Source organism: Columba livia, chromosome 1 (assembly GCF_036013475.1).
Source record: "Columba livia isolate bColLiv1 breed racing homer chromosome 1, bColLiv1.pat.W.v2, whole genome shotgun sequence".
In the NCBI taxonomy this organism is placed as follows: Eukaryota; Metazoa; Chordata; class Aves; order Columbiformes; family Columbidae; genus Columba; species Columba livia.
Window position 1 is genome coordinate 109,911,061 of NC_088602.1, and position 24,635 is coordinate 109,935,695.

At 38.2% G+C, this 24,635-nt stretch overlaps 1 protein-coding gene across 1 annotated transcript; it reads right to left on the reverse strand.

Annotated features, from left to right (window-relative positions):
• Positions 1 to 2,889: 2,889 nt before the first annotated feature.
• Positions 2,890 to 24,635, reverse strand: BMX (BMX non-receptor tyrosine kinase). The gene is given in 16 exon segments (XM_021298828.2): positions 2,890 to 3,140; positions 4,142 to 4,299; positions 6,267 to 6,385; positions 7,659 to 7,723; positions 9,397 to 9,613; positions 10,528 to 10,699; positions 11,589 to 11,663; positions 12,091 to 12,123; positions 12,126 to 12,194; positions 12,197 to 12,318; positions 13,322 to 13,384; positions 14,748 to 14,974; positions 19,846 to 19,964; positions 21,255 to 21,336; positions 23,399 to 23,503; positions 24,507 to 24,635. Coding segments are annotated over 16 exon segments (1,830 nt in total). The 3' UTR covers positions 2,890 to 3,065.

Sequence of the window (24,635 nt, forward strand, 5' to 3'; positions counted from 1 at the left end):
TAATCAAAGTCCTTTTTCTTTTTTTTTTTTTTTCCCCCAATACCTTAACCATTGCCTCCACTTTAACAAATACTCCATTATAAGTCCTGCATACTACAAATACAAATTGCACAGGGGGCAGTGGATTGAGGCTTGGGAGTCTCAGGTTGCACCTGGAAAAGCTGTTCATAAGAAGGGTAGTGCAGCGTTGGCACAGGTTGCCTACTCCATGGTCTGGGAGAGACTGTGGGATCTCCATCTTTAGGATTGCTGAAGACTCAGGTAGACAAAGGTATGGCTGATTGAGGGGTTGGGACAGTCTCACTCTGAGTGAGTCATTTGGCTAGATGATCTCTAGAGGTCCCTTCCAGCCAGCATTTCTATGATTCTGTGTCTTGTAGGTCCGGTGCCATGCCTGCCACCATGCCAGTGCAGTTGTTCTGTACACACCAGTGTCACTGAAAGGCACGAAGTGTCTACACAGTCCTGCGTTCTGACAAAGAGCCAGTAGCAAACCAAGCCCACGTGAAAAATACTCAGCAAATGCATGGACTCTCAAACTCATAGGCGTCCAAAGTCAGGAACTGTAGAAAGCATTCAAACATATATCTGAAAGCATACAGCTGGACTCTCTGGGCTCACAAAACATTTCCCTAGTGCTCCACGCTCATTAGGCATTGAAGAGACAAGACTTTTAAATGAGACAGTTCAAATGGTAGGCAGATGATACTGACTAACTGCAAACTAGGCAGAAATGGAAAGGAATTAAAATAATTTTTCTTTATGTTGACTACCGACACCACATATGCCATTACCGTAACATCCCCAAACCTTAATACTTTAGCTGAACCTTTAACATAAATAATTCAACTAAATGTGGTCTTCTCACTGTGCAGCAACAGAAAAAGGGAATGGCAAAGCTGGAAACAATCAAATAATGTAATTAGTCATGCCAGTCATTTTTGGATCTGTTGTTAAGATTAACATTTCCATTAAGACAAAGCTTTCATTTCAAAGCAATTAATTTGAGAAGCTGTGCTATGAATCAAAAAATAGCACTCAGAATTGTCAACACATAAAGCCACTAAAAAAAATATAGCAAGATGTTGGAAGAACAGAAATAAAAAGATGATGTTTACATTAAAAATTCAGCCGCATGCATTAGCCCCAACAATACCTCACATGTTCTGTGCTGGGGTGCCCACCCTCCTCTCATATTTTATCCATGTCAGCACTCCTTCCTGACCCTGTATCTGGGTCAGCACTCCTTGCCCCAGCTTGATGCTCAGGCAACATCATTCCATGCCCTCCCTTTCCTTCATGGGCAGCCTCCCAGGCCTTTGTAGATTCCCATAGTCACTTGCATGACCCCAAATGCTGCTTTCCCTCAAACATGTGCACTGATGCGCACATAGACAGACATAGAATCATAGAATAATTTTGGTTGGAAAAGACCTCTAAGATCATTGAGTCCAGCCATTAACCTAACACTGGCACTAAACCATGTCCCTAAGGACTGCATCTATGCAGCTTTTAAACATCCCTAGGGATGGTGACTCCACCACTGCCCTTGGCAGCCTGTTCCAATGCCTGACAACATTTTCTGTAAATAAGGTTTTCCTAATATCCAATCTAAACCTCCCCTGGCACAACTTGAGGACATTTCCTCTTGTCCTGTCACTTGCTACTTGGGAGAAGAGACCAACCTCCTCCATGTTACAACCTCCTTTCAGGCAGTTGTAGAGAGTGATCAGGTCTCCCCTCAGCCTCCTTTTGTCCAGGCTGAACAGCCCCAGTTCCCTCAGCTGCTCCTCGTCGTATGGTCTCTGCTCACCAGCTGCCAGTGCTGGGACCAGGCAACACCAGCAAGCGCAGGTGCCAGAGCCTCTGGGTGGCCAGAGACCTTCATCGCACATGCCTGTACCCTGCGTTTCTTACTCCTTAGGTTCAGCTGAGCTCAAACCAGAGCTGCAAAGGGGTCCCTGCCCGGGCTGGGCCAGCTCCACCAGGGGAAGGGTGAGCAGAGGCCACATTGACTCTTAGAGGCGTCACCCACTGAACTAGCTCAAATATAAGGAAAGAGGAAAGGAATTTTTTTTCAGATCAGCATTTTACAAACGTCAGTGTCTAAGTTTAGAGATATAGTTCATGTAGCTTCAGACATATTTGGTATCTCTAGACTTACTGAAGTTAGCATTAATTTGCGTATTGCTACATACATTTAAATGTTGCACGCTCTTATTCAAGAACCCAGTGTTAACATCAGGAGCTGAATTTCAGTTCTTCAGTAGTAAAATATTTGGCTAAGCAATTATAAGGATAGCATTTTCAGTTCTTATAATTTTCACTCTTCAGGTTTTGTAGAGATCAGCAAACTTACCATTTATTCTTGCAATGACTATAGGATTCTGCATAATTTTTTTAAATCCATTTTTACCGTAGAAGGAAGCAAGAACACTCTAGTAAACACCTCATGTGTTACTAAGTTGCAAATATCTTAGATATCTAGCTTAGAATAAATTCCAAATGAAGCATACACTCTTAGAGTCAAAACAAAAGCCAATATTACCTGTGAGAAAACTGATATAATATTTTACCGGTAGTAATTTCTAAATAATAGAAAGTGAGACTATAACTATTTATGTTGCTGTCACTTGCAGAAGTTCTAAATTTGACTTCAGGTGTCAGCTTCAAGTGATTATGAAGGAAAAACATATTGAGATGAGTTATGATAGTCAGAAAACCTAACAAGCATATGTTTCCCTGTTTGCATTTCCAGTTAAGGCCAACTAATGATAGCTTGGAAGTACTGATGGAGTGTACAGAATTCGTATATATATCTCAGTGTCTGAGACAATGCTAACAAAATTCTTTCCCAATATCCTTCCAAATTCTGTCACCAGCAGAATGTCACAAAAGCTTTCTCCACATGCTTCTTGGTCAGCTCCCCAATTAAATGAGAAGAACACTAATGTGCAGAATAATAGCGGTGGCTAATGTCAGGCGGATTTCAGATTTAACTCTTATGCAGAAGACAGGTGATATGGAACCAGTGTGCACAGTCAGCTGTCTATGAATCTTCATTTTCAAGCTCTGTTGTCTTCTCTTAGTGCCTCAAAAAATGATAAGAGCTGATAAAAGGCAGGGCGCTTTTCTGGTAGCTGAATGAAGCAAAGATGATGGGTATGGTTATTTAATTTTGAAATAATTCAAGAACTGTAATTTTCATTAGTTTTTCTTGATTTTAGCACACACTAATTCATAGAGACAGTGATGCTTATGAGGTAAAGAAAATTCAAGTTACTTTTTGTAACTTTCTTATGTTCTGATAGCTTTATCTTTTTTCTTTGCACCAACATGTCCTCAAATATAAGTTATATGTCTAATTTTTTTCTGACATTTATATCTAAAAAATCCCCAATATCACTGTCATTTCATGGTATCACCAGTAATGCACCGAACAGTTCTTTGTTGTTAGTGAAAAACAAATCATAGTCCACAGACAGCTGACTAAAATTTAGATGAAGAAGAACAATAAATCAGCATAATTCTTGGCACAGCAGACACAGATGTCTCAAAATAAAATGAGCATGATGAGCATTTGACTTAAAACTCCTCAGCAACTCACAGATGGTGTAACGCATCTTTCCCATTCTAAGGGTGGGGTCATTTCAACCAACATTAGAAATCTAAAGAGTTAGATGTCTCATCTAAATTAATTGTTTTAAAATCCCTGTATATGAAAGCAGTTATTTGCTATTCCAAAGTGACTAAGATAAAAAGAACAAATGACCATGCAGAGGTACCAGTAATGGTCCTGTAACTGTGAAACAAATTTAGATAGTTGTCTTAGCACCCAAATTTTAAACCATTAAAATTAGCTGAGAAGAAACCTTGTACATTATGTTGACATTGAAAGGTATTTTACTGTTACTTACTTAAATACATGGTTCTGAGAGGAAGAGACCCAACCTTCCTTCATGTCCCATTTCCTGTACTAACAACATCCTGAACTAGACTTTTATATCAAATCTACTACACACAAGCAATATCTTTTATAAGGGATATTTTCTGCTGTAAACATCAATTCAGCTATGAACTGTGGCTCCTTGTGACTCCTATTGTTTTATTTTTTCCAGTTTGCATGTGCAGATATATGTACCTCATGCCAGCAGTTGTACATTATCTGGTGGATGATGTCTGAAACCAGTTGCGGTCTGTAAAGTCTGTATCCTTGAGAAACTTTCTCAATCACCTGCATGTTATCATAAAGCTTGTAGGGCTGCTTTCCCAAAGTGAACACTTCCCACATTAATATACCTGCAAAAATATTCATGGTAGTGGAAGATAAGAAGTGAAAGTAAAGAAATACAAGATAACCCCTTTTTCCTGGAACAAGACACACATACAGCATGTAACCGATCTGAGTCTTTAAAGAGAATATTGTCCAAAGAAAAGTGTGGAGATAACTGACAGCTGTGATTCTGTACCCAAATGTAAACCAACTTCTAGTAGAAGGTGAAGTTACGTTATACAGTTAGTTATAAAATGTATTTGATGTGGACAATAATGGACAAAGCCCAAGACATAGCAATCCGTGGATTATAGTTTTTACAAAATACATACAAGCATCCCCTTAAATAGGTGTGAGTATATTTGTGTGTTTTAAACAGAGAGGGAGACAGAGAATGAAAAACAAAATGATAACTATAGGTATCTATGTTTTTAAAGAATAAATCGTAAGAAAATTTGTACCAATTTTGTGAAGTGAGTGAGATATACACTCCTTTGGTGTCAGAAAGATTTCTGAATGCTTTATAGTGTCAGCTGCACATGCCTATAAGAACTAGATTACACTGAAGCAACAGAAAGACTGGATAATATCATAATCATTAATTCATAATGAAAGCTTTGCAAGAAACAACTTTTGTTGTAATGGAACGTGCGTGATAATCATGCCAACTGTAAAATAGTAATAAAAAAGTGAAATATTTATTTCATGATGGCATATAATACTGACGGTAAAGATTTTTTTTTTTAAATAAATTTATTAGACCTTTATTTTCCCTCCAGATTGAAAGCTGGATCATTGTAGTGTCGCAGTGGGATCACAGTAAAATGGTACCTGAATCCCACCTTTCCCTCATGAGAACATTTAAAAAACAAGATTATTTGTTTTCTGACACCCACTTTTGGGATATGAATAAATCAGTCAATTATTTCCTTCGCCCGTCAAGCATTCATTAGTTTAAAACAACCAAACAGGAACTAATGAATCCCACTCTCCCCTTGCTTCCACTGCATCAATGGATAGTGTTAAAATAAGAAAAGACCTTCTGAGGAAAAATAATGTTTCTCACTGAAGTTAATGCCAATATTGAAGTTAATTATAATAAAGCCTGGAGCCAGGATTTCATCAATAAGAGCAAAAAGAAAAGGTATCACCAGAAAAATCCAACTTCTGATTTAATCATATGTATTATAAACAACTTGTAAAGGGCATGACTGAGCGGTTTATCTGCAGGTGTCATTAATACATTGGGACTAGATGAGGTTAAAGAAGCAGCTCAGCATTTGGAAACACTTTCGTCTGCTTTATTCATCATTGTTCAATGTCAAGAACATGGGATTGCCAATTTTTCATCAACCTGATAGCTGCCAAAATTTTCCTACTGGAGGAGCAAACCCGTGTAAGTGGAATTTAAGCCCATTCACAAAAGACTCCCTTTCCTTTGACACATTTTGCAGACTTTTAGAAACAATGAACAGACTCCAGGGATTTGTAATTCATAGCTTGAAACCACTGAAGTAGAAGTTCAAATATTTGACATTCCTGCATAGAAAGTGATCTGCAAATACATATTATTTTTGTGGAGATACAGAGTCCCAGCTCCCACAGATTATCTTGCACAGATGGGTTACGTACAGAGTCTACTCTGACCCCTGTGACTAACAGAAAAGCTCTTGGGCAGCACTGATTTATGATCTAGATATGCCAAAGGTACTGTCTGGTCTCCACTGTCAACTGTTTACAATATCAAACACATATACAGCAAATGGGGAACGGGCAGAGTTTCCATGTGCTTAAAAGAAAAACAGTAGGGCTAAAAAAATCCAAAGAGGATAGGACTTGGATGCGTAAAAACATTAAAAAAGGACATAAGCTATAACTGCTTTTTATGTTACTTCAGTGTGTAAATGTCCAGCGTTTCTGCTTAATAAGCTGAGGAAATCCAAATGTAATGGTATACATGCATACGTATTTATATGTCAAATTCCGTACACACCAAAGGCCCATACATACGACTTGCTGCTAAATTTGGTGTAATGAAAAACTTCTGGTGCTGACCACTTCACTGGAAACTTGGTTCCTAGTGAACTTACATACAGGTCATCCAGAACATACCTACAAGGCAAGAAACAAACCCAGTTGTGACTGAGTTACAGTGAAATACTATTTACTGCTTCTTCCTTGTACATCACAAGGCTCCTAAGTAAAGCCTGGGCAGAATCCCCAATATCCAAAGGATACCTGATGGAGGCATTAGCTACAATGTATAGAACAGATAATTCCTAACAACTTATTAGAGAAATAATGCAGGATCATAGAAATATCTGTTGTAAGGCCACCTAGCCCGGCCTCCTTCTCAAATAGGTTTGCTCCCATCATCATAGAATCATAGAATAGTTTGGGTTGGAAGGGACCTTCAAAGACCATCTAGTCCAACCCCCTGCAATGAGCAGGGACATCTGCAACTAGATCAGGTTGCTCAGAGCCCTGTCCAGCCTGGCCTGGAATGTCTCCAGGGATGGGGCATCTACCACCTCTCTGGGCAACCTGGGCCTGTGTCTCACCACCCTCCTTGTAAAAAATGTCTTCCTAATATCTAAACTGAATGTCCCTTCTTTTTAGTTTAAAACCACCACCCCTTCTCCTATCGTAAGAGACCCTGTTCAGAAGTCTGTCCCCCTCTTTCTTATAGGCTCCTTTCAAGTACTGAAAGGCTGCAATAAGGTCAGATAAGCCATAGCTCTGTGTAGTCAAATCTTAAAAGCCTCCAAAGATTGCAATCTCATAGTCTCTCTGAGTGGCATGTTTCTTTATTCCCTCCTGAGGAAACAACTTATTTTAGTGTTCAGCTATCTTGAACTTCCAGAGCTACAGCAAGCAGCTGATGTCTGCTGTTTTATCACCTGACACTGATAAGATTTATTTGGCTCTATCAGCTTTGTATTATAAGTCACTATAGGCAGCTTTTAGATCCCCTCTTAGCCTCCTCCTCATGAGACTAAGCAGCCTGCTCCCCCAGCCTCTTCTCAGAGGACATGTTCTCTAGACTGATCATCCATAGAGGCTGCTGATTAAGATATTTGGCCTCCAAATTAGGTGAAAATCTTGTACACAAGGTAAACTCTGAGAAGTCTTTAACAAACATGGCTAGTGAAATCCCTTAGATGCAGCTGGCCTTTAAGCCTTAACTTTTTGAGGCAAAAGAACAACTTTATTCTAATCCCATAGCAGCTTATGGTCATTAATGGAAAGGAAAAGGAGACACAAAGAGCTGTATCACATCCTGTGACTTAACTTTCCTAACAGCCACTTGCTACCTAATCAATACCAGTAAATGACATATACACTAATGTTATAACTTCACAAGGATCCCAGTTCTTTTACTTACCTGGTCATCCCAAAGTCAGATACTTTCACAGTCAGATTGCTGTCAACCAAACAGTTCCTAGCAGCCTTTAGTACAGAAATTAGAAAAGAGATGAGCATAAAAAATAAAAGAGGATCAAATAATGTCATGTCTTGGTGATTTGCTAATAATAATCTATACTCTCTAGTATTTAAATGAATAATGACATTCTTTGATCAAAGCAAGTAAGTTTGGAACTGTAAGTGAACAGTAAGTAGCTCTCTTATTTTATTTTTCAACTATTGATTGATTGAAAAACATTCTTTACCATTATCCCAGCTTTACAAATAAGGACACTGAGGGATGAGGCAGCAGAGGTGAGAAACCCACATTTACCTAGAACAGCAACAGAGCCAGAAAGTAAACCCCATCTTTCAAATTGTAACCTACTCCAGGGTCCTTTTCAGTAGTCTAAGAATTTACCAAGGCATCAAAAAGTGAAAACGTTGATTGGGTTATTTATAATGTGCTATAAACAGAGTGGAGCAATGAAAGATGATTTAAACAGCTTGATTTATGAAAAGTTCAATATAAACCTAGTTCTGCAAATGATCCCTTGAGAACAGTTATCTAAGGCTGTATTGTCTGCTGGTGTGCTTATTAATTTCTGTGATACGGTTTGCATCTACAGTATTCAACTTGAAATCAAGCTCAAGTTTTATTTCTGTTTTCCCACGGTGCACAGCCAGTTTTTAGGAAACTGACTTTATTTTACAAATTGCATTCTGCTACTTAAATTGTCCAATATTCCTCATTTCTGAATCAGGGTGTGAAAATTGGTGAGGTATGGATTTAACAACTTTTTTTACACATAAAGACAATACTTGGAAAGCATTAACAAGACATTTAAAATGCATCCTGAGGAGACTGCACCCCTATTGGAAAATTAAGCAAGTGTGTAACACAAATTGTCACGAATCTTCCAACAAGAGTTAGAAGGCAAAATACTGCTACTGACTCTGAAGCACAATGCACCAGGAATTTGGCTAGGTTCACTTTCAATAGACTAGTAAAATAACAGCTGCTTTCCTCCAAGCCAGCATTCTTGAAAGCTAAGTTTTGAATAAACTTTTGGTCCAAGTCCTTGGAAGGCCTGGTCCCTTCGTCAAAAGCAACTTGAAATACTAGCTTGGAAACTGGTAGAAACATGTCTTTAAAAGAGTTAGGCAGCTGCAGACTTTCAAGTCCTGCTGCTCGCAATGCACAAGAGTAAATTCCAGTTTATCCCAGCAGTGTTCATTCCTGTTTTATAAAATGAATAGTTCTCAATTAGAAAAATCCCCAACTCATCAAAAACCAACCTAAGTGACTCAAATCTTTAATGTTGCACCACTTTCTCCTGGAGGACTGCAGCATCACTGGACAGAACCCTTTGCTTCAGTGGACTGATTTTACATTTGGACATCTGTGCAGCCACATGGTGCATAGATCCTCGAGGCTCAAGCCCAGAAATGCAGGCAGCACAGTATGTGCTGTGTAGACCTGTCAGCTCAGCCCTGAACCTGTGGGCAGTGATGTTTACAGGTGGCTTTAGTGCTGCTCATCCACAGCTGCCTTGTATTGACCCAGCTGTGTGTCTCTGTTCAGGGGACACCACCACTTTCTGGGGTGTGTGCTGGCAGAGCCAGTGCAGCTGTGGCTGGCCCTGAGGGACAGGGCTGCCCAGCGTCACATCATCCCCCTACCATCCCCGTTCCCCTTGTCCTGTAGGGTAGCTTACCAAATCTCTGTGTATGAACTGACAGCTCTCCAGAAATGTCATAGCATCACAAATGTCATAACATATTTCCAGAAGCTGAAGCAGTTGCAGTTCTTTCCCATGACTCCTTAAGTAGCTAAGCAAACAGCCATTAGGCATGTATTCCGTCACTAGGTAGATAGGATATGATTTTGAGCATACACCATACAGTCTAACAAGTTTGGGATGATTAAGTTTCCTGAAGTAAATAAAAATAAAATAATCAAAGAATAAATGAAGATTCTTGCGCATTTCTGTTCTTCAAATATTAATACAACATACTGAAATAAATTATTGAGGCTGGAAACAGTCCCATCTCAGACTTCAAATATTCCTTTTTAAGAAGAACTGAGTGTCCTTCTGCTAGTTACTTTGAAACTCAGTATTGATGGCAATCAAAAGAAGATGCAGTATTGATGAAATGACAGCTTTATAGTCAAAATCTGAAATAGGATTTAGCAGAGTAAAAGTACAACCTTGTCAGTAGGAGAAAATAGATATGAGTTGGTAGGCTGGACCTTAGACCTTAAGATTTTCTACTAAATCTATGTTGCAAAATTTTCACATTGAGAATCCTGATCGTATTAGACAGTTAACTGACAGGAATGTGGTACATTCCTTCAGGACACAAGATCTTAAAAATATTCCTGAATTCGTATGCTTCAATTATCATCTCATGGTATTTCCTTTGAAATTCTTTACCTCTTTGGAGTCACAGACTAAAACTTCAAGTTTCACATTCATATTTTTGGCATTTCCCAGTTATTCGTTTGTCTCTCATTCCTGCTTGCAGGAAGGCAGGGAAAGCTTTCTACACTGTCTCTGCATAAATGCTTGTGAAGCAAAGTCTTAAGTGACGTATATTGAAACTCTGAATTTGTGGAAGAGATGTTAACTGAAAGCTTTGTAGATGACTGTATCAGTCTCTTTTAAGTTCTTTTGGTAAACGCCAAATATCCTATGTGGCTACCTATTTAGCTTGTGCCTAATGTACTTGGTGGTACTTAATTTTATTTTTAAGAGGAAATTATCTTTTCTCTGTGTGCTATGTGTTACTGGCTAAAGTTTAGAGAGATCATTATTTGCAAATAATTAAGCAATGCTGTAACTTTCATCATGGTCTGAGCTTCTTCTATGAATTCATCTTCTGACATCGCTCCCTCCCTAATCATCTTTATGGCCACATCATATTGTCCATTCCATTTTCCCAGATGCACCACTCCAAACTGACCACTCCCTAGCTCTGTCAACAGGACAATTTCTTCTTGTTCAAGCTCCCAAATTCCTAGTGGGACAGAAGGAATTTATTTCATAAAAAAAATGGACAGGTGCAAGCATGATATCCCCCACATGCAATGCTGTAGTTTTCTCTAGAACAGGGGTGTCAAACTCATTTTCACCAGGGGCCACATCAGCCTTGCGGTTGCCTTCAAAGGTACGAATGTAATTTTAGGACTGTATAAATGTAGGAGTAGTTACTGCGAGGCTGATGTGGCCCCTGGTGAAAATGAGTTTGACACCTCTGCTCTAGAGGGCTGCAGGACCACGTAGCACTGAGGTGACACACCTGCCTCTCACCTTTGTTTTTGAGTTATGGAAGGAGACTACACTTTCTATAAGTGCTGTTTGCTACTGCTTAGGCTTAAGCTATATAAATAGATTTGAGAAAGATTAATGCATCAAACGGTGGTATATTTTCATGTAGGAGATTGGAGACCAAGTATTACAGTGCCAGGTAATGTGGAAAAGGGAAAGAATAGCCATTACTCAGCTGTGCTGGGGAAGGAAGCATGCCAGGTCTTGCATAGTTGATATAAGACCTGACATAAAATACCTTAAAAAGGGCACAACATAAAGTTTGTTATAAAATGCCTTCACATTCACATTGCCCTGAATGTAGTCAAGATGCTCTTGTAGGAAGGGATGCCCCATTTTATAGAACCATAAAGTCTCAATGCTACATGGGAAAAGAGGAAGCTGCAGAATGGGTTATTGACTGAGAGACCATTCTTTCCATATTTTCACATTGCCTCTTGCATGGACAGGTGGAAATGGACACCAAACAAAGATTCTGTAACCTCCTCCAAGTCTGAAAGCAGTTATGATTTTCTGGTTATTCTTTTCTTGGTGTCCAAGGCTGACATCAGCTTCAAAAAGGAAAGTTATCTTCATACCATTTCCCAATGAAGCTGTGGTTGGGACTTTACTTACTTGCGTAGGCACTGCATACCAGAGCCTTGTCACCATGTCTACAAAGAAAACCTGTTAAAGTTCACAATATATTATATGAGAAGACTAATGTCTTCTGAAATAAAAGAAAACACAGGGAAACTAATACAACCCTCTCCCTGCCATATTACAACCACCCAGGTAATAACAGATACTCAGTATTCAACGGCTGCTACATCACTTTACAAGACTGAAAATTTTCTGTGCTTAAGGGCTAGTCTAGCAGAGGTATTGCAAGAAGAGGTAGTACAATACCAAAAAGCACTGCATAGCAAACGAAAGCAATTGTATTGATTGTGAATATATTAGATCACTTTAGTTCCACTCAAACTGCCCCAAATGATGTTTCAATATTTACAATATTCAGTACTGGAAGAGATCCACCATAATGCTAAGTCCAGAAACCTGAGCCAAAGCCATTCAAGTAGAAAGAGGATATAGGATTACCGTCTGAGTTATGCTGATGGTAGTGTATAACTTGGGAATTGATTCAAAACAGTGATTTTCAGTGAGGTAATACTTGTTGTCAGGGGTTTTGTGCACATGTAAAGGGGAAAGACAATTTCTGCCCAAAGAATCTTTTGGTTCTCACAGAGATGTATTCTATATACTCACTCATGCTTAGTAATAATTTGCTCTTCTGCCAATATCTGTTCACTGACACTGGCATTTTCCCTGCAAAGATAAACAACATGCTGATACTGTAGAAAAAAAAAAAAAACAGTTCATGAAAAGTACCTTATTTGTATTAAAAATCATACTACATATATTTTTGAGTAGTTATGGTCTAAGGTGAATATTTCAAAAAAGTTGAGATATATTTAATTGTCTGGATTTTCTGACTTGGTAAACAATTATATGGCCTTTTTCCTTCACTGTGCAATGTGTCAGAAAGCCAAATATTCTCTGTGCATGCTGTAACAGGCAAAGGAACTCCATATCCCTTTCGTGACCTTATAAAGAGATTGCATCTACCTTTTCAAAATGTCAGGATTTCCAAAACTGCACAAACCTAGACTTTCCAAATAAATGTTCTTAGTGTGACAGAAAAAAAGAGTTCATGTGTCCAAAAAAGTGGCCTCTAAAATAACCTCTTGTACAGAAATAACATATATTTTTAATTATGCTGCCTTTTACAGGATACTGTAAGAGTAGGGATTTCTAAAGGAAATTTCTGAATCTTGCCTAGTGTTGTTTACTATGAGACAATCTGTTTTCTTTCTGTGAGATTTTCGGTGAGATTCATATACTTAAGGAATAAATATGCTTGCAATGTTGTGTCATGTTAATAAAAAGGGAAAGATGGATCTGATGTTTCACTTAGACAGACTTGGACTCTATCCTGTACTGGACTACTCACATACACACAAATGCACAAGAGTGCTAGCAAGGATGATTTAATGCTGAAATAAGAGTACAAAGATTGAAATCCCAGCATCATTGAAGTCAGTGGCAAAACCGTATTGATTTAAATGAAACCAGAATTTTCAACTGATGTTTTTTGCATTAATGTATGACTCAAAAAGACAAATTGTATCTGATTCTATGCCTTTCAGTAAACTTTATTCTCAGTACTCAAAAAGTTATTTAAAAATAAATATATTCAAAAAATATGCCTGATCTTTACTAGAGTGGTGAGGAAAACATTTAGGCAGTGAATGGCTGTGTATTTATTCACCTTGGTTCCTCATCATTCACAGGTAACTTTCTCAAGTAAGTGCTTGGTACAAAACCTTCACTCCTGCAAAATAAATAGTTCAAAGTTTAGCTGTCATACATGACTCCATCTTAAATTTTGTCCCTTAAAAGTGGAAAAGGGATTCAGCGCAGAGTCACTTTTTAGAATGTCACTGAAAGAAATGCTCATGGTTAAAACATTTCTGCTTTTACTTACCATGTAGAAAAATACAGAAGTAATTTCTTTTAGAAAATTACATTTCAATGAAGTACTCTTTTTGCTAGTCATTGAAATGACTTCTTCCTCTGTGATTAGTTTCATCATAAGCAAGACTGGAACAGCTGCTCAGCAATATCATTACGTGCCATCTCAGTTGCTGTGATGAGGGATGCCTGTGACTAATGGGTGCCAGCAGAGTATCCAAGGTCAAACACAGAAAATCCACAGGTGGGCTCAGCACTCTTTTGACAGAATGCCAGATGCAATTGAGAAGCTAAGCTAAGTGCATATGGACAGCTGAGCTACCACTTAAAGCAGTTTACAGCATGGGATGTTGGACCTAAGTTATGGGGCCAATGAACATCTGTGGTTGTAAGACCGTGGGTCATATGGTGTACCCATCAGAAAAATAAATAGGGGGAATAAACTTTGTATTTGAATATGGATGGATGCAGAAAGGAAGGGTTTCTTCAGCAGAACAGAGTGAGAAGAAAACTGAGAGTGCATGGAAACAGGTGAAACAGGTAACTCCTCATGTTTGTTCCTGCCACATTCAAGAAAACAATAATCTATTTTTTTTTCAGTCAGAATTTAAAGGTTTGGTTATGATGTATATTTGACTTGTTCTTAAAGAATCAATACAGCAAAAGCCTCAGTTTCTCAACCCAAAGAAAAACACTGTAAATGTCCCCCTTTCTCTGGATCTCTTACTGCTCCTTCATTCATCTCAAAGCCCTCTACTCAGGGTCTACAAGCAGAGCTGTCTGTATTGTCTGCCTTTACATAGCCATAAGCAGCCCAGTGAAGGTACTTAGGAGCATATCTCAGCTTACTAATCTTTGAGTTGTCAGGGTTGTGTGTGTGGCGTTCTTCTTCCACAACAGTACACAAATCCTGTGAGTTATCAAGTGCAGACACTTTACCTTAAGTTAAAGTTGTTTTATTTTTTTGTTTCCTCACAGTCGTAAACTTAATCATTGAATTATGAATGGATCAAGTAATTTCATTCTGTTGCAAACCAGCCAAGGATGGTAATGAAAATGGAGTTGTACAGAATACAATGAGGCTTCCAGAGCAATGTTTAAAAACTACTAAGGTAATTGTAGCATGGATCCTGAAAGGTACCAGGACTGCTTGCACTATTTTCTATGAAAATAAGTGGAAGACCATGATCATGAAACAAAAGTATTCTGCAGGGCATACCTACCCTTCCAAATCCCTTACTTTCCACCAGTCAGAATCTCCCTCTTGCAATACATAGTATTTATTGCTTCTGACAAGCTGGATAGCTGAATTTCCTTTAGGTTCATAGCTGTATTGGGCCACAGCCACGTTCAGGACTGACTTGTCTGGTGATAGCACCTGAGGCAGGATTATACGCTTCTGAAGACAGAGGAAATAAAACGATAAGGAGATGCAGCACAGGGTACAGTAAGAAATAACACATGATGTATACATGGACACTTATATCCTCACCGTATATAGTGATATTAGACAAATTAATCAAAGCTAAGAAGAAGGGCATGAGCAGCTTTCTCCTCATCCATTTGGTATCTAGCACAGCCTAGATACTGCTGTCCACATTTGTGAGACAGGTGATAACAGAGTCAGCTACCACATTAATGACACTAGAAGCAATTAACTTTGAGTGGAGGCTGACACTGCTGTAATAGGAAGCTCTCATTACCAAAATCACATGATAGACTTGACTTCATCAAAAGCATCCCGCCTATCTCAAGCTCATACTACTTAACGAACTGTTGCATTTCATGTGCTTCGGACACCATATGACCAAACTGTGCTTTACTATCATTAAGTGCAATGATGTCCTGTTCTATCAAAAGACTCCACCACAGTATTATAAAAGATATTTTTTTTTTAATGGCTTTTGATCTATAGTAATGTTACCATGAAGCAAAACAAGCATTAGTCGATTGTTGCTACTAATCACTGAAAGCAAAAAGCTATGTAATTCTAAATCATTCCCTTTCCTTACCATGTTTTATTGATGTTTCTCTGCTACGCATGTTGGATATAAGGAATCCCACTCTTTGGCACCTAACTTTTCCTGCCCATGTGTAGATATGTAATTATGGAATTCATCTTACCTCGCTTTGACCCTTGTCTTCATGTGAAATGTGTTATCCTACAGAAGTGTCTACCTCTCACCACATTGTTGAGGAGGTCTACCCAAATGACTAGGATGAGAAATCTGACATTAAAGTTAGGTGACATCAATCAAGTCATAGGCAAAAGAGCATCTAAAATTAAGGCACTGACACACATTTAGAAATCAGGGAAATGTAATAACTGAGAAAATCCAGACATCACAGTTCTTTAAGAGCAGAGAAAACTAAACTTGAAACACTGACAGCAAAGGATGTGGGAAAATAACAAAGGCTTAGGAAAAAAGACTCCAAATGGCACCTGTTTACTATTGAAAATGACTGCAATGCCAGGGAAGAATGCCAAGTGTTCTGAAGCAGGCTGTGGTTCCTTTAAATCAAGTCCAAGTGACCATGGCATTGTATGTTTCCTTGTTTTCTCTTTATTGACATTTCTTTAAACAAGGAGAAACCAAAGAGCCAAGTGAATGCCTAATTGAGTGCACTGAGCCAGAAGACACACATGATCTCTTCCTGCAAATACACAAAGTCTTAATCTGATTTCACTAAGTTCCAGTAGAAATACTCACTCTTTAAAGAGGTGTCACTCACAGCAGAGTCATCCTTATTTGACTAGAATTAGGTTTGTTACTCATCAAGTAGTACTACTTGACCCCAATAAAGGTGATTTCTGTTGGTCTGTCTGACTTTGGTGGAAAGGAACTTATAGCTTGAGGGTCTGTGTTAGCCAGGATTCAAGTCTTAGACTGCTTTGTGGAATAATGACAGAACTAGAGTTGCCTGCAACTTTCAGAAAGATAGAGAAAATCATAATACAGAGATGAAACGGATTTCTCTTTAAAGTCTCTAGTGATGTTAGAGCAAGCTGATATTCAGTAAACATATTTATGAGCTGATGTGCACCTCTGAGTTTTGGCCTTGGTAATTTTTGGACATTAAATTGTTCTTTCTTAATTTCCTGTGTTTTGCTTACAGAACAATCAAGGTATCATCCTCTGTTGGAGCTTTCATCTTTTTGTGTGAGCAGACGAAAGTGCAAAGCATTGGCCAAAGCAAATGGCAGGACGAATTATGTAATGAATTTTTCTTTGTCCAGCCTGCCAGAACCAGCCAAAGATGAGCACATCATATTTGTCTCTGCTGGATGTGTATTTGCCTGTTGCAATATTCCGGATGGACTTCATCTGTAACCTGGTACAGATTAATCTCTTGATATACAGCTTTCCATTTCCACCACTGGCTGAAAGCCCCAGAGCATTTCCTAAGAGTAACTGAGTGGATCTTATTATTTCCTTTATGCTGGCAGTGATACTATTGTGGTTTTCATATTGATGACTGTATTGCTGTCGGCTAGAGAGCCGTAGGTGACAGTCTGAGATTCAGCTGCAATGTGCATATGGGGAACAGTTACTATCTGCACACTGCACCCAGCTGCATACAGCTGGAAGCATGTGCTGGATCACTTCAGCTTCTGTACACTTTGTCCAACACATAAGCAAGAGAAGATACACGTGTGCGCTCAGTGGACTTCTGTCGTCTGATCTACTGCATTATTGGTCGGACCTACATGAACGATTTGCCATTGCAAAGACAGTGGATGTCAGGTGCCAGCAGAGGTGAAAGTGTTTCTCAGGCAGGAAGCTCCTGCTTCCTGCAGTTATCAACGTACAGGGTAAGTGTCCATTGGTTCCCTGCAAGGGACCTTTGTGCCCACTGTCCTTTGTGATGGCATCACTCTTTAGGAACCAGCTCCTCTGTAGGAGCCTAGAGGTGTAACACTGAACTGGTAGAAGGAACAAAGGCATCAAAGGTGCAGGATGTGAGCATGCAAAAATAGTGTCTCAGCAAAACGTGGTTTTGCCTACATGCAAAAGTAGTGTCTCCGGTCAGCTGGGAAGAAAACAAGAGAGCAAGGCTTGAAGAGGAGAGGTGTGGAGAGGTGAAAGACATGAGCTGAGAGGCAGCTGGGAAGATGGCTGTGGGTATGGTGGTACTTCTGATGATCAGACTGAGTAGATGAAAGGGCGAAGTAAAAATGTGCTGAGGGCTTATAGAAATAGCTTTGTGACTAAATATAGGCTGTTCCTCACCAGGAAAAGTCAGTATTAGCCTTCTTAACCTGATTATATCATATGGCTTGGGAAAATGCAGTCAAGTTGTTCTGAACAGATGTGTGAGTTATTGTATCTGCATTACTGAACCTGTTTTAGAAGGATCCATCTAAAAACTGTCATGTTCCTGCCTTTTAAATTTCCCTTTCAAAATATCTTCTCTGAACTCAGGCAGATAATAAAAATAAATCATATAGGTCTAGCAGAAACCAGTATGTTCAGCAGCAGATTTGCATGACTGATGATTTTTCCAGATAGGCAGAGCGTCTCCTGACGGAAGCCAGGCAAAACAGACCACGGTATTCAAAACAAGTTACGCTGCTGCATGTTCAAAATGCTATTACTTTCAAATCTCATTATCAGAAAAAAAATGTCAAAAGCTTCTTTGTTCATAGCGTCTTTCCAAGGTTTTATTTATTTATTTATTTATTTTCCCTTAAAGCTCCATGTTAAATCTCTGGTGGTTTTATCTTTTGTCTCTTGGTAATCTATGTGTTTGTTAAAGCCCTGGCTGTTAGTGTCAACTGTATACACAAAAATCCCCACTTTGTTCTTTTTTTTTTTTTTTTCCTTTAAGTTACTCTGTGATTAACAGAGAGAACCTAGGAAACAGATCCAGACTGTATTCTAAAGATATAGAAGAGAAGACAAATTAAAACAAAGCACAAAATAGAGATTTAAAAATTCCATTATTTGAAAGCCAATTTGGTTTAATTTGGAAGAAGCTGGGGTAACAATGGGTGGATGAGTCCTTTTTTAAAGAGGTAAAAACATCATAACTTCTGTTAGCAACCTCAGGAACTTATTTAGGAACAAATTTAGAGCAGATATAGCGCTTACCCTGCATGTATTATTATCTCAGACATAAATGAAGTATTCAGCATGCCACAATTATCTTTTTAACTCCACTCTTGGCTAAGTCCTCCACGACTGGTAATGAGGTATTTCCTTGTCCTGGCAACTAAGTGGGGGTCTCATGGCCTTATTTGCTTTCATAACAAATGATTTTGAAGGTAGATGAAGCTATTCAAATTATTGTTACAAATCAGCTGACAACTCTTTACATTTTTTAGTGTTCCAGAATGATGAGACGTGTACTAATAGTAGATAAGCCTATATAATTTTATTAATAGTTTTCAAAAGCAAATGCTTGTTCCAGGTAGTCTCACAGATCTAAGTCAGGTTCCTAATCACTCACACCCACATTTCTGGATTTAACTTTTAATTTTGGGTTCATTCTTTTTTGATTGTGACCATAAATGTTTAAGATCAAGGTTCAATTGTAATTGAAATCAGTGGATCTACCAGTACTCTACAATTCCAAATAATCAAGCTTTAAAAGGCTGAAGCCCAAATACTCATGAACTGCTGTTCCATCTCCCAAATGTGGCCTTTCACACTTAAGCATGTAGACAGACACGAGGCAAATCCCTTCTGAAAAAGTGAAACCTAGAAGGGTGCTGCTCTACAGAGTTTCCTCTATCAGTTTTTATAGATAAAAACTCGAACACCTAAATAATTGCAACTAAGTTCCACAAGAAAATACCTTAGAAAACCATGTTAAAATAAAAAAAAAAATCTGCATTTAAATAACATATTTTAGAAAAAAACTATATAATTATATATTCATATAAGGGTTTTACTTCTATTTAGTTATGAAACTATTGTTGTACACTTATTCATATACATTCTTGTGCTGAATTTCTATTGTTCCTACCCATTCATCTTATACGATGTCATCACAAGAAGGATTTTACAGCATAAATCTACAATTTAGCTAGAGATCTTAAAAAGAAAAATAATTCCATCTGGTTTATTTTGTAGGTAAAAATGTCACTACCATTTGATCAAACACAGCAGATATAATTTAGTGTATTATCTCCCCTAGTTATACTATAAGCTACAATGTGTAACAGCTATGATGTTAAAAGGAACTTAGCATGTGTATGAAAACGTTTGAGTAGATTAGCTTTTGTATTGATTATAGTGCCTTAAATATCCACGTGATTTGATAATATTGTGAAAAACATCAATGAGACTAATCAAACAAATTAAAGAACACATTACATTTCTCCCAGATCATACATCCAGGGGCTGCTTTACAGGTCTGCTTGCAACAGAGAAACTTGCCCTTGATGAAGAATCCTTTATGGTACTTGTTTAGTAATTCAGAATTATCTTTAATTTCTGGAAAGCACAAAGAAACCAAAGAGAAAATGACAAGCTGCAAAATGGGAATGTTCATTATGATCAATAGTATCTGCTGCATTAAACCATGGGACTCCAGCATGCTTACTGACTCATAGCTCTAGGCACACATCCTGGTCACATTTTTATCTCTATACCATATTCCTCTATACAAACCCAAATCTGAAATTCCTGTTTTCCAGCTACCTATTTCTTTGAGAAAAATATCTGTGTGTGAAGATGGAGGTACCGTACAACCCAGTCAAACAGCAGGATCCAACAGCTATGATTCAAAATCAGAGATCTTATAAAGATTTCACTACCAATAAAGAACACCTAATTAAAATAAACCATGTTTATATATCAAAATATACTGAATATTTTCTTAGACCTATCTGTTGTAAGAAAATAATATTCACTGATACTCAGTATCAGAATAGATACTCGATAACCCATGTGGTAGATCCAAACTACCATATATTTGTTAGAACACATTCCATATTTGAGTGCATCAGAAGGGAACACCAACAAATAAATACTTATTCTATATTCAAAGCACTGCCTTACTCTTACGCTTACGCTTACTGCCTTATTCCCCAATAGTATCATTGTGCTAGTGATACATGGGTTCTGTAAGCCAAAACAGTAGTTCTGGTTTCAAAAGGTATCTAAAAGAAAAGTAGAACATGTAGAATGAGACTTTAAAAACTGGTTGTGTCAAGACAGGCTTTTAGTCCTGCTGTGGAGATGTAAATCCAAGATTCCTGAATACGTGAGACAGAACAGCAAAAGGATCAGGGCTCTTCTTGGTGACAAGTGGAGGTTTTTGCCTTCACTGGAGTTATGCAGAGACACAGTTTTCTGCCCATAACTTATGCTTTGCATGACTCTGATTTTGTTTCCTTGAAAAAAAAAGAGGAAAATACAAAAGCACTACAGTGTTTATTATCAAAATGGCATTTATGCAGATAAGTGCCATACTAACCATGTCAGGTATGGTTGTCTGTTAACTTGCATTGGTAAAGGCTGAACATATAATGAAGATTGAAAATGCCCATAAAAATAATAACAAAAAAAGTTTTATTTTGGCTTATTTCTCACTGAAACCTTCAGCCTTTAAAATTTTTAATCCATTCCTGAAAATACTGTGTGTTTCAACCAGGCAGTGCTGATGTATGAATGAGACTAGAAACAGGTGACAAACAATGGCACAAAATGATGAGGCAGGAGCATTTTCCTATCTCTCCTCATGTTGTTTGAATATTTAGGTACACAAAGGAATAGTATTACCTCTATGCAAAGCTGTAAGCCAGCGCTCCCGGCTCTCTTCGTCAGCTGCATAGACATAGAGCAGGCTGCCCTTGTACACGATCTGGAAGAGGTTGGGAAAGCCACAATGGTGAGAGTGTAGTGCCTGAAAGTATCTTACTGTGCAGGAGGGGAAAGGAAAATAGGGTGGGAACCAAAAGCATAGGCTTTGTGGATCCACATCCAGCTCCCACAACTTATTGACGTTTCTCAGTGGTCACTTATATCACTGCCATTTCATAGAAATACTTCATTTTTCATATTAATTATTTTAAATATGAATATAAATAGAAGTTTAAATATAAATAACATAATACTGCCTTAACCAAAGTGATTTATGTCCTAAAGCACAGTTGTAGAAACAAAAGACAGCATCGAATATTTTTGGATAGTCCCATCTTCTTTGTACAAAAGACCTTATAACCCACATGTAAACTCTTTCTTTCCACTTCAGTTTTTCCATATTCATCTTCCAGCTTTTGGCTCATGTTACACAAGGCCAGACAGAATGCTCACTGAGTCCTGGAACCCATCTCTGACAATGTCCAGGAATACTGAGGCAGAGTACATGCTCAGTGCAGCTGTACAGTGATCAGAGAATCCCGATCCAAAGGTGATGCATTTATAATTCATAACATCTGAGAGGTATTTTTCCTCTGGGAGTACATTCAGCTGCCTTTTTAAGGAAATAACTAGTACCTACAACATCCTGCAGTAAGTAGTCCTTCAGCTTAGCTACACAGTATGAACAGTCAGCTTCTTTTTCTTATTTTCAGCCTATCTTCTGCTCACTTTGCTTGAAGCCTACCTAATAATTACTAATATCTGCTTTGCTTTTTGGTGCTGGACTGACTGTGTGTATGTGTCTGTGTTAGGTCAGGGTTTCATTTCCCTCCTGTACATTGCTTTTCAGTCATTTGCACTGAATTTCAAATGCCTACTATATTGTTTTTGTTTGTTAGACTGAAGAGCCCTCATCATTAAACATGTACTCCCACTGGTAAATATGCATGACTGATTAATTAGCTTCCTGTCTCTTTATTTAGTTAAATGGTGGAGCCCTGTGAGCTCTACTCTTTAACGTGTTATCCATCCAATCTATTAGTCATTGTGAAGTCTGTCCTTTGACCTCCCTTCAGTTTACAACATCTTTCCTCAATTATAATCACCACAACTAGACATAATATTCTCCTGGTGATCACAGTAGTGTCAAAACATACTGAGTACTTTTATTCAATATGTGCCTGCTTCCATGTCCAAGGATGCCATTAGCTCGTTTGGCCACAGCATCACACTGGAAATTTATGTTCAGCTATCATCATCCTAAAGTCCTTTTTAGGGATACTGTTTCCCAGAAGAGTCATCCCTACACACTTTACCCCACTCAGCTGAACTATGCTCTCCTGACATAAATACACTAATTTAACATAAATGCATCAATCAGTGCTGCAAAACTGGGGGAGGGAGAAGGGAAAGGAAGGCTGGAATGACACCTAGGATCAACTAGGCAGGGAAATATTAAGTATCCCTCATGAGATTGATGGAGGCCTTAGGAAGAACTCGAGCTGGACAACTGAAGCAGATGAAAGGCAGCAAATTTGAAGTTATGGTTTTTGCATCACATTTAATTCTTGAACATGTGTAGTGTTTGGTACAGCTGCATCTTCCGATACAAGGTGTAACCTTGGATTTCCCGACTGTGGCACATTTGAATGGTAATCAAGCAGTTAGGGGTCAAATCCTGCACTTGGTATTTAAGCCAAAAAAATAAGTGGAAAGAGAGAATGAGAATTAAAATAAGAATTTTTAAGTGCTTAATTCTGCCTTAAAATAAGTGATAATCACACAGGATAGTGATCTATATATTCCAGATCATATTAATTGCATATCTGACGGACCTTTGAACACAAAAGAAACAGGACTTGATCTAAATTCTGTCACAGTCGATTAATAATATGTCAGCAAAGTCACAACTTCAGTAGTAGGGACTGATCTTCTTTTTGCTCTAAATATCAGTAGCACTCAGTAATTTCAGGTATCACCACTTAGAACAGGAACACTAAGAAACATTAGGATGACCAGCATATTTCACATGAAATGTAAATGAAACAGATTTCATGGCTAACCTGAAAAGGATATTGTCTTGCAGGTGGTGCTGATTCCTCAGGATTTACTGTCTCAACACATCGGATTTTCTTAATTTCAATTGACGCCTTTTTGCTTCCTTTTTTCTAAGACACAAAAAACATAGCAGACTGTAAACTAATGTTGAGACAACAGAAAGTATTCTAGTTGGATGATTTTGTGCAATTTTGTGTTTCAAGCTGTATAAGCTATAGGTTTGCTTCAGGTTTGCTAAACTTTAAAAGAAAAGTAGTAAAAAACCTCCTCGGTACTCTACCTGCATCTAATACATTGATCAAATTCCTTTTTAAGTCAGTTACAGAAATTACAGGACACAGCCCTACATCTGAAAAAGCATCTGCTGCAACTGCAGGAGTACAGGGAAGAAGGGGTGAGTAAAAGGGAATGAAGAAGGAAGAATTAAGAGGAAAAAACCTTAAGAGCAACTCAGATGCCTAGCTATGTTCTTAATAATTTTGTTAAGGTAATGGATCTTACTCTCACTGAGCTTCCCTGCAGTTTTGTAATGTCATGCAACTCACAGGGGGCATCTAAATGTGTGAAAAGGAGTAAAAACTTTAAAATAAGTTGCCTGGCACATATACTTGAGTTTCTGATGGGAGATCTTATGAATGAAAAGCCGACATTTTGTGGTACACAGTCACTCCTCAGGAAACAAGAATAGTTTAACCATCTGCTTTGTGCAATTGAGGGGTGAGGTTCTGAACTAATAATGCCTTATACAAGTAACTTCTGAATCCAGTTATTTACATCAGTTCAGAGGGAAAGCTGAACAAGGAAAAACATCCCTATTCAAGACAATGTGTAAACATATGCCAATGTTAATTACGTGCTTGAGTTCTCTTTGGTAGGACACCAACAGATGCTCAATGGCAAGTACAACTGTAAGAGTTGTTCTGATGCTCTTAAGCCTGCAGCTAAGTGTTTTCCTGAACTGAAACTAGGATTTGATACCCTATAATTCTACCCAAAGCAAAGTAAACCTGTTGTTCTAAACTTAATGTCTGATCAAGTTTCACAAAAGAAAACTAGAGGGATAAGGTGACACTGGAAAGTCTTAGAACTATTTACTTAAAAAAAAAATCTTACCCCATAATAATAAGAAAGATTTGCTTTCATTAAAACAAACAACCTTTTCTTGTAATTAACTGGTGATATTTTTTTCTTTTGTTGTGACTTCTTTAAAAGGATTTATTCTAAAATTGTTTTCTTCTCCAT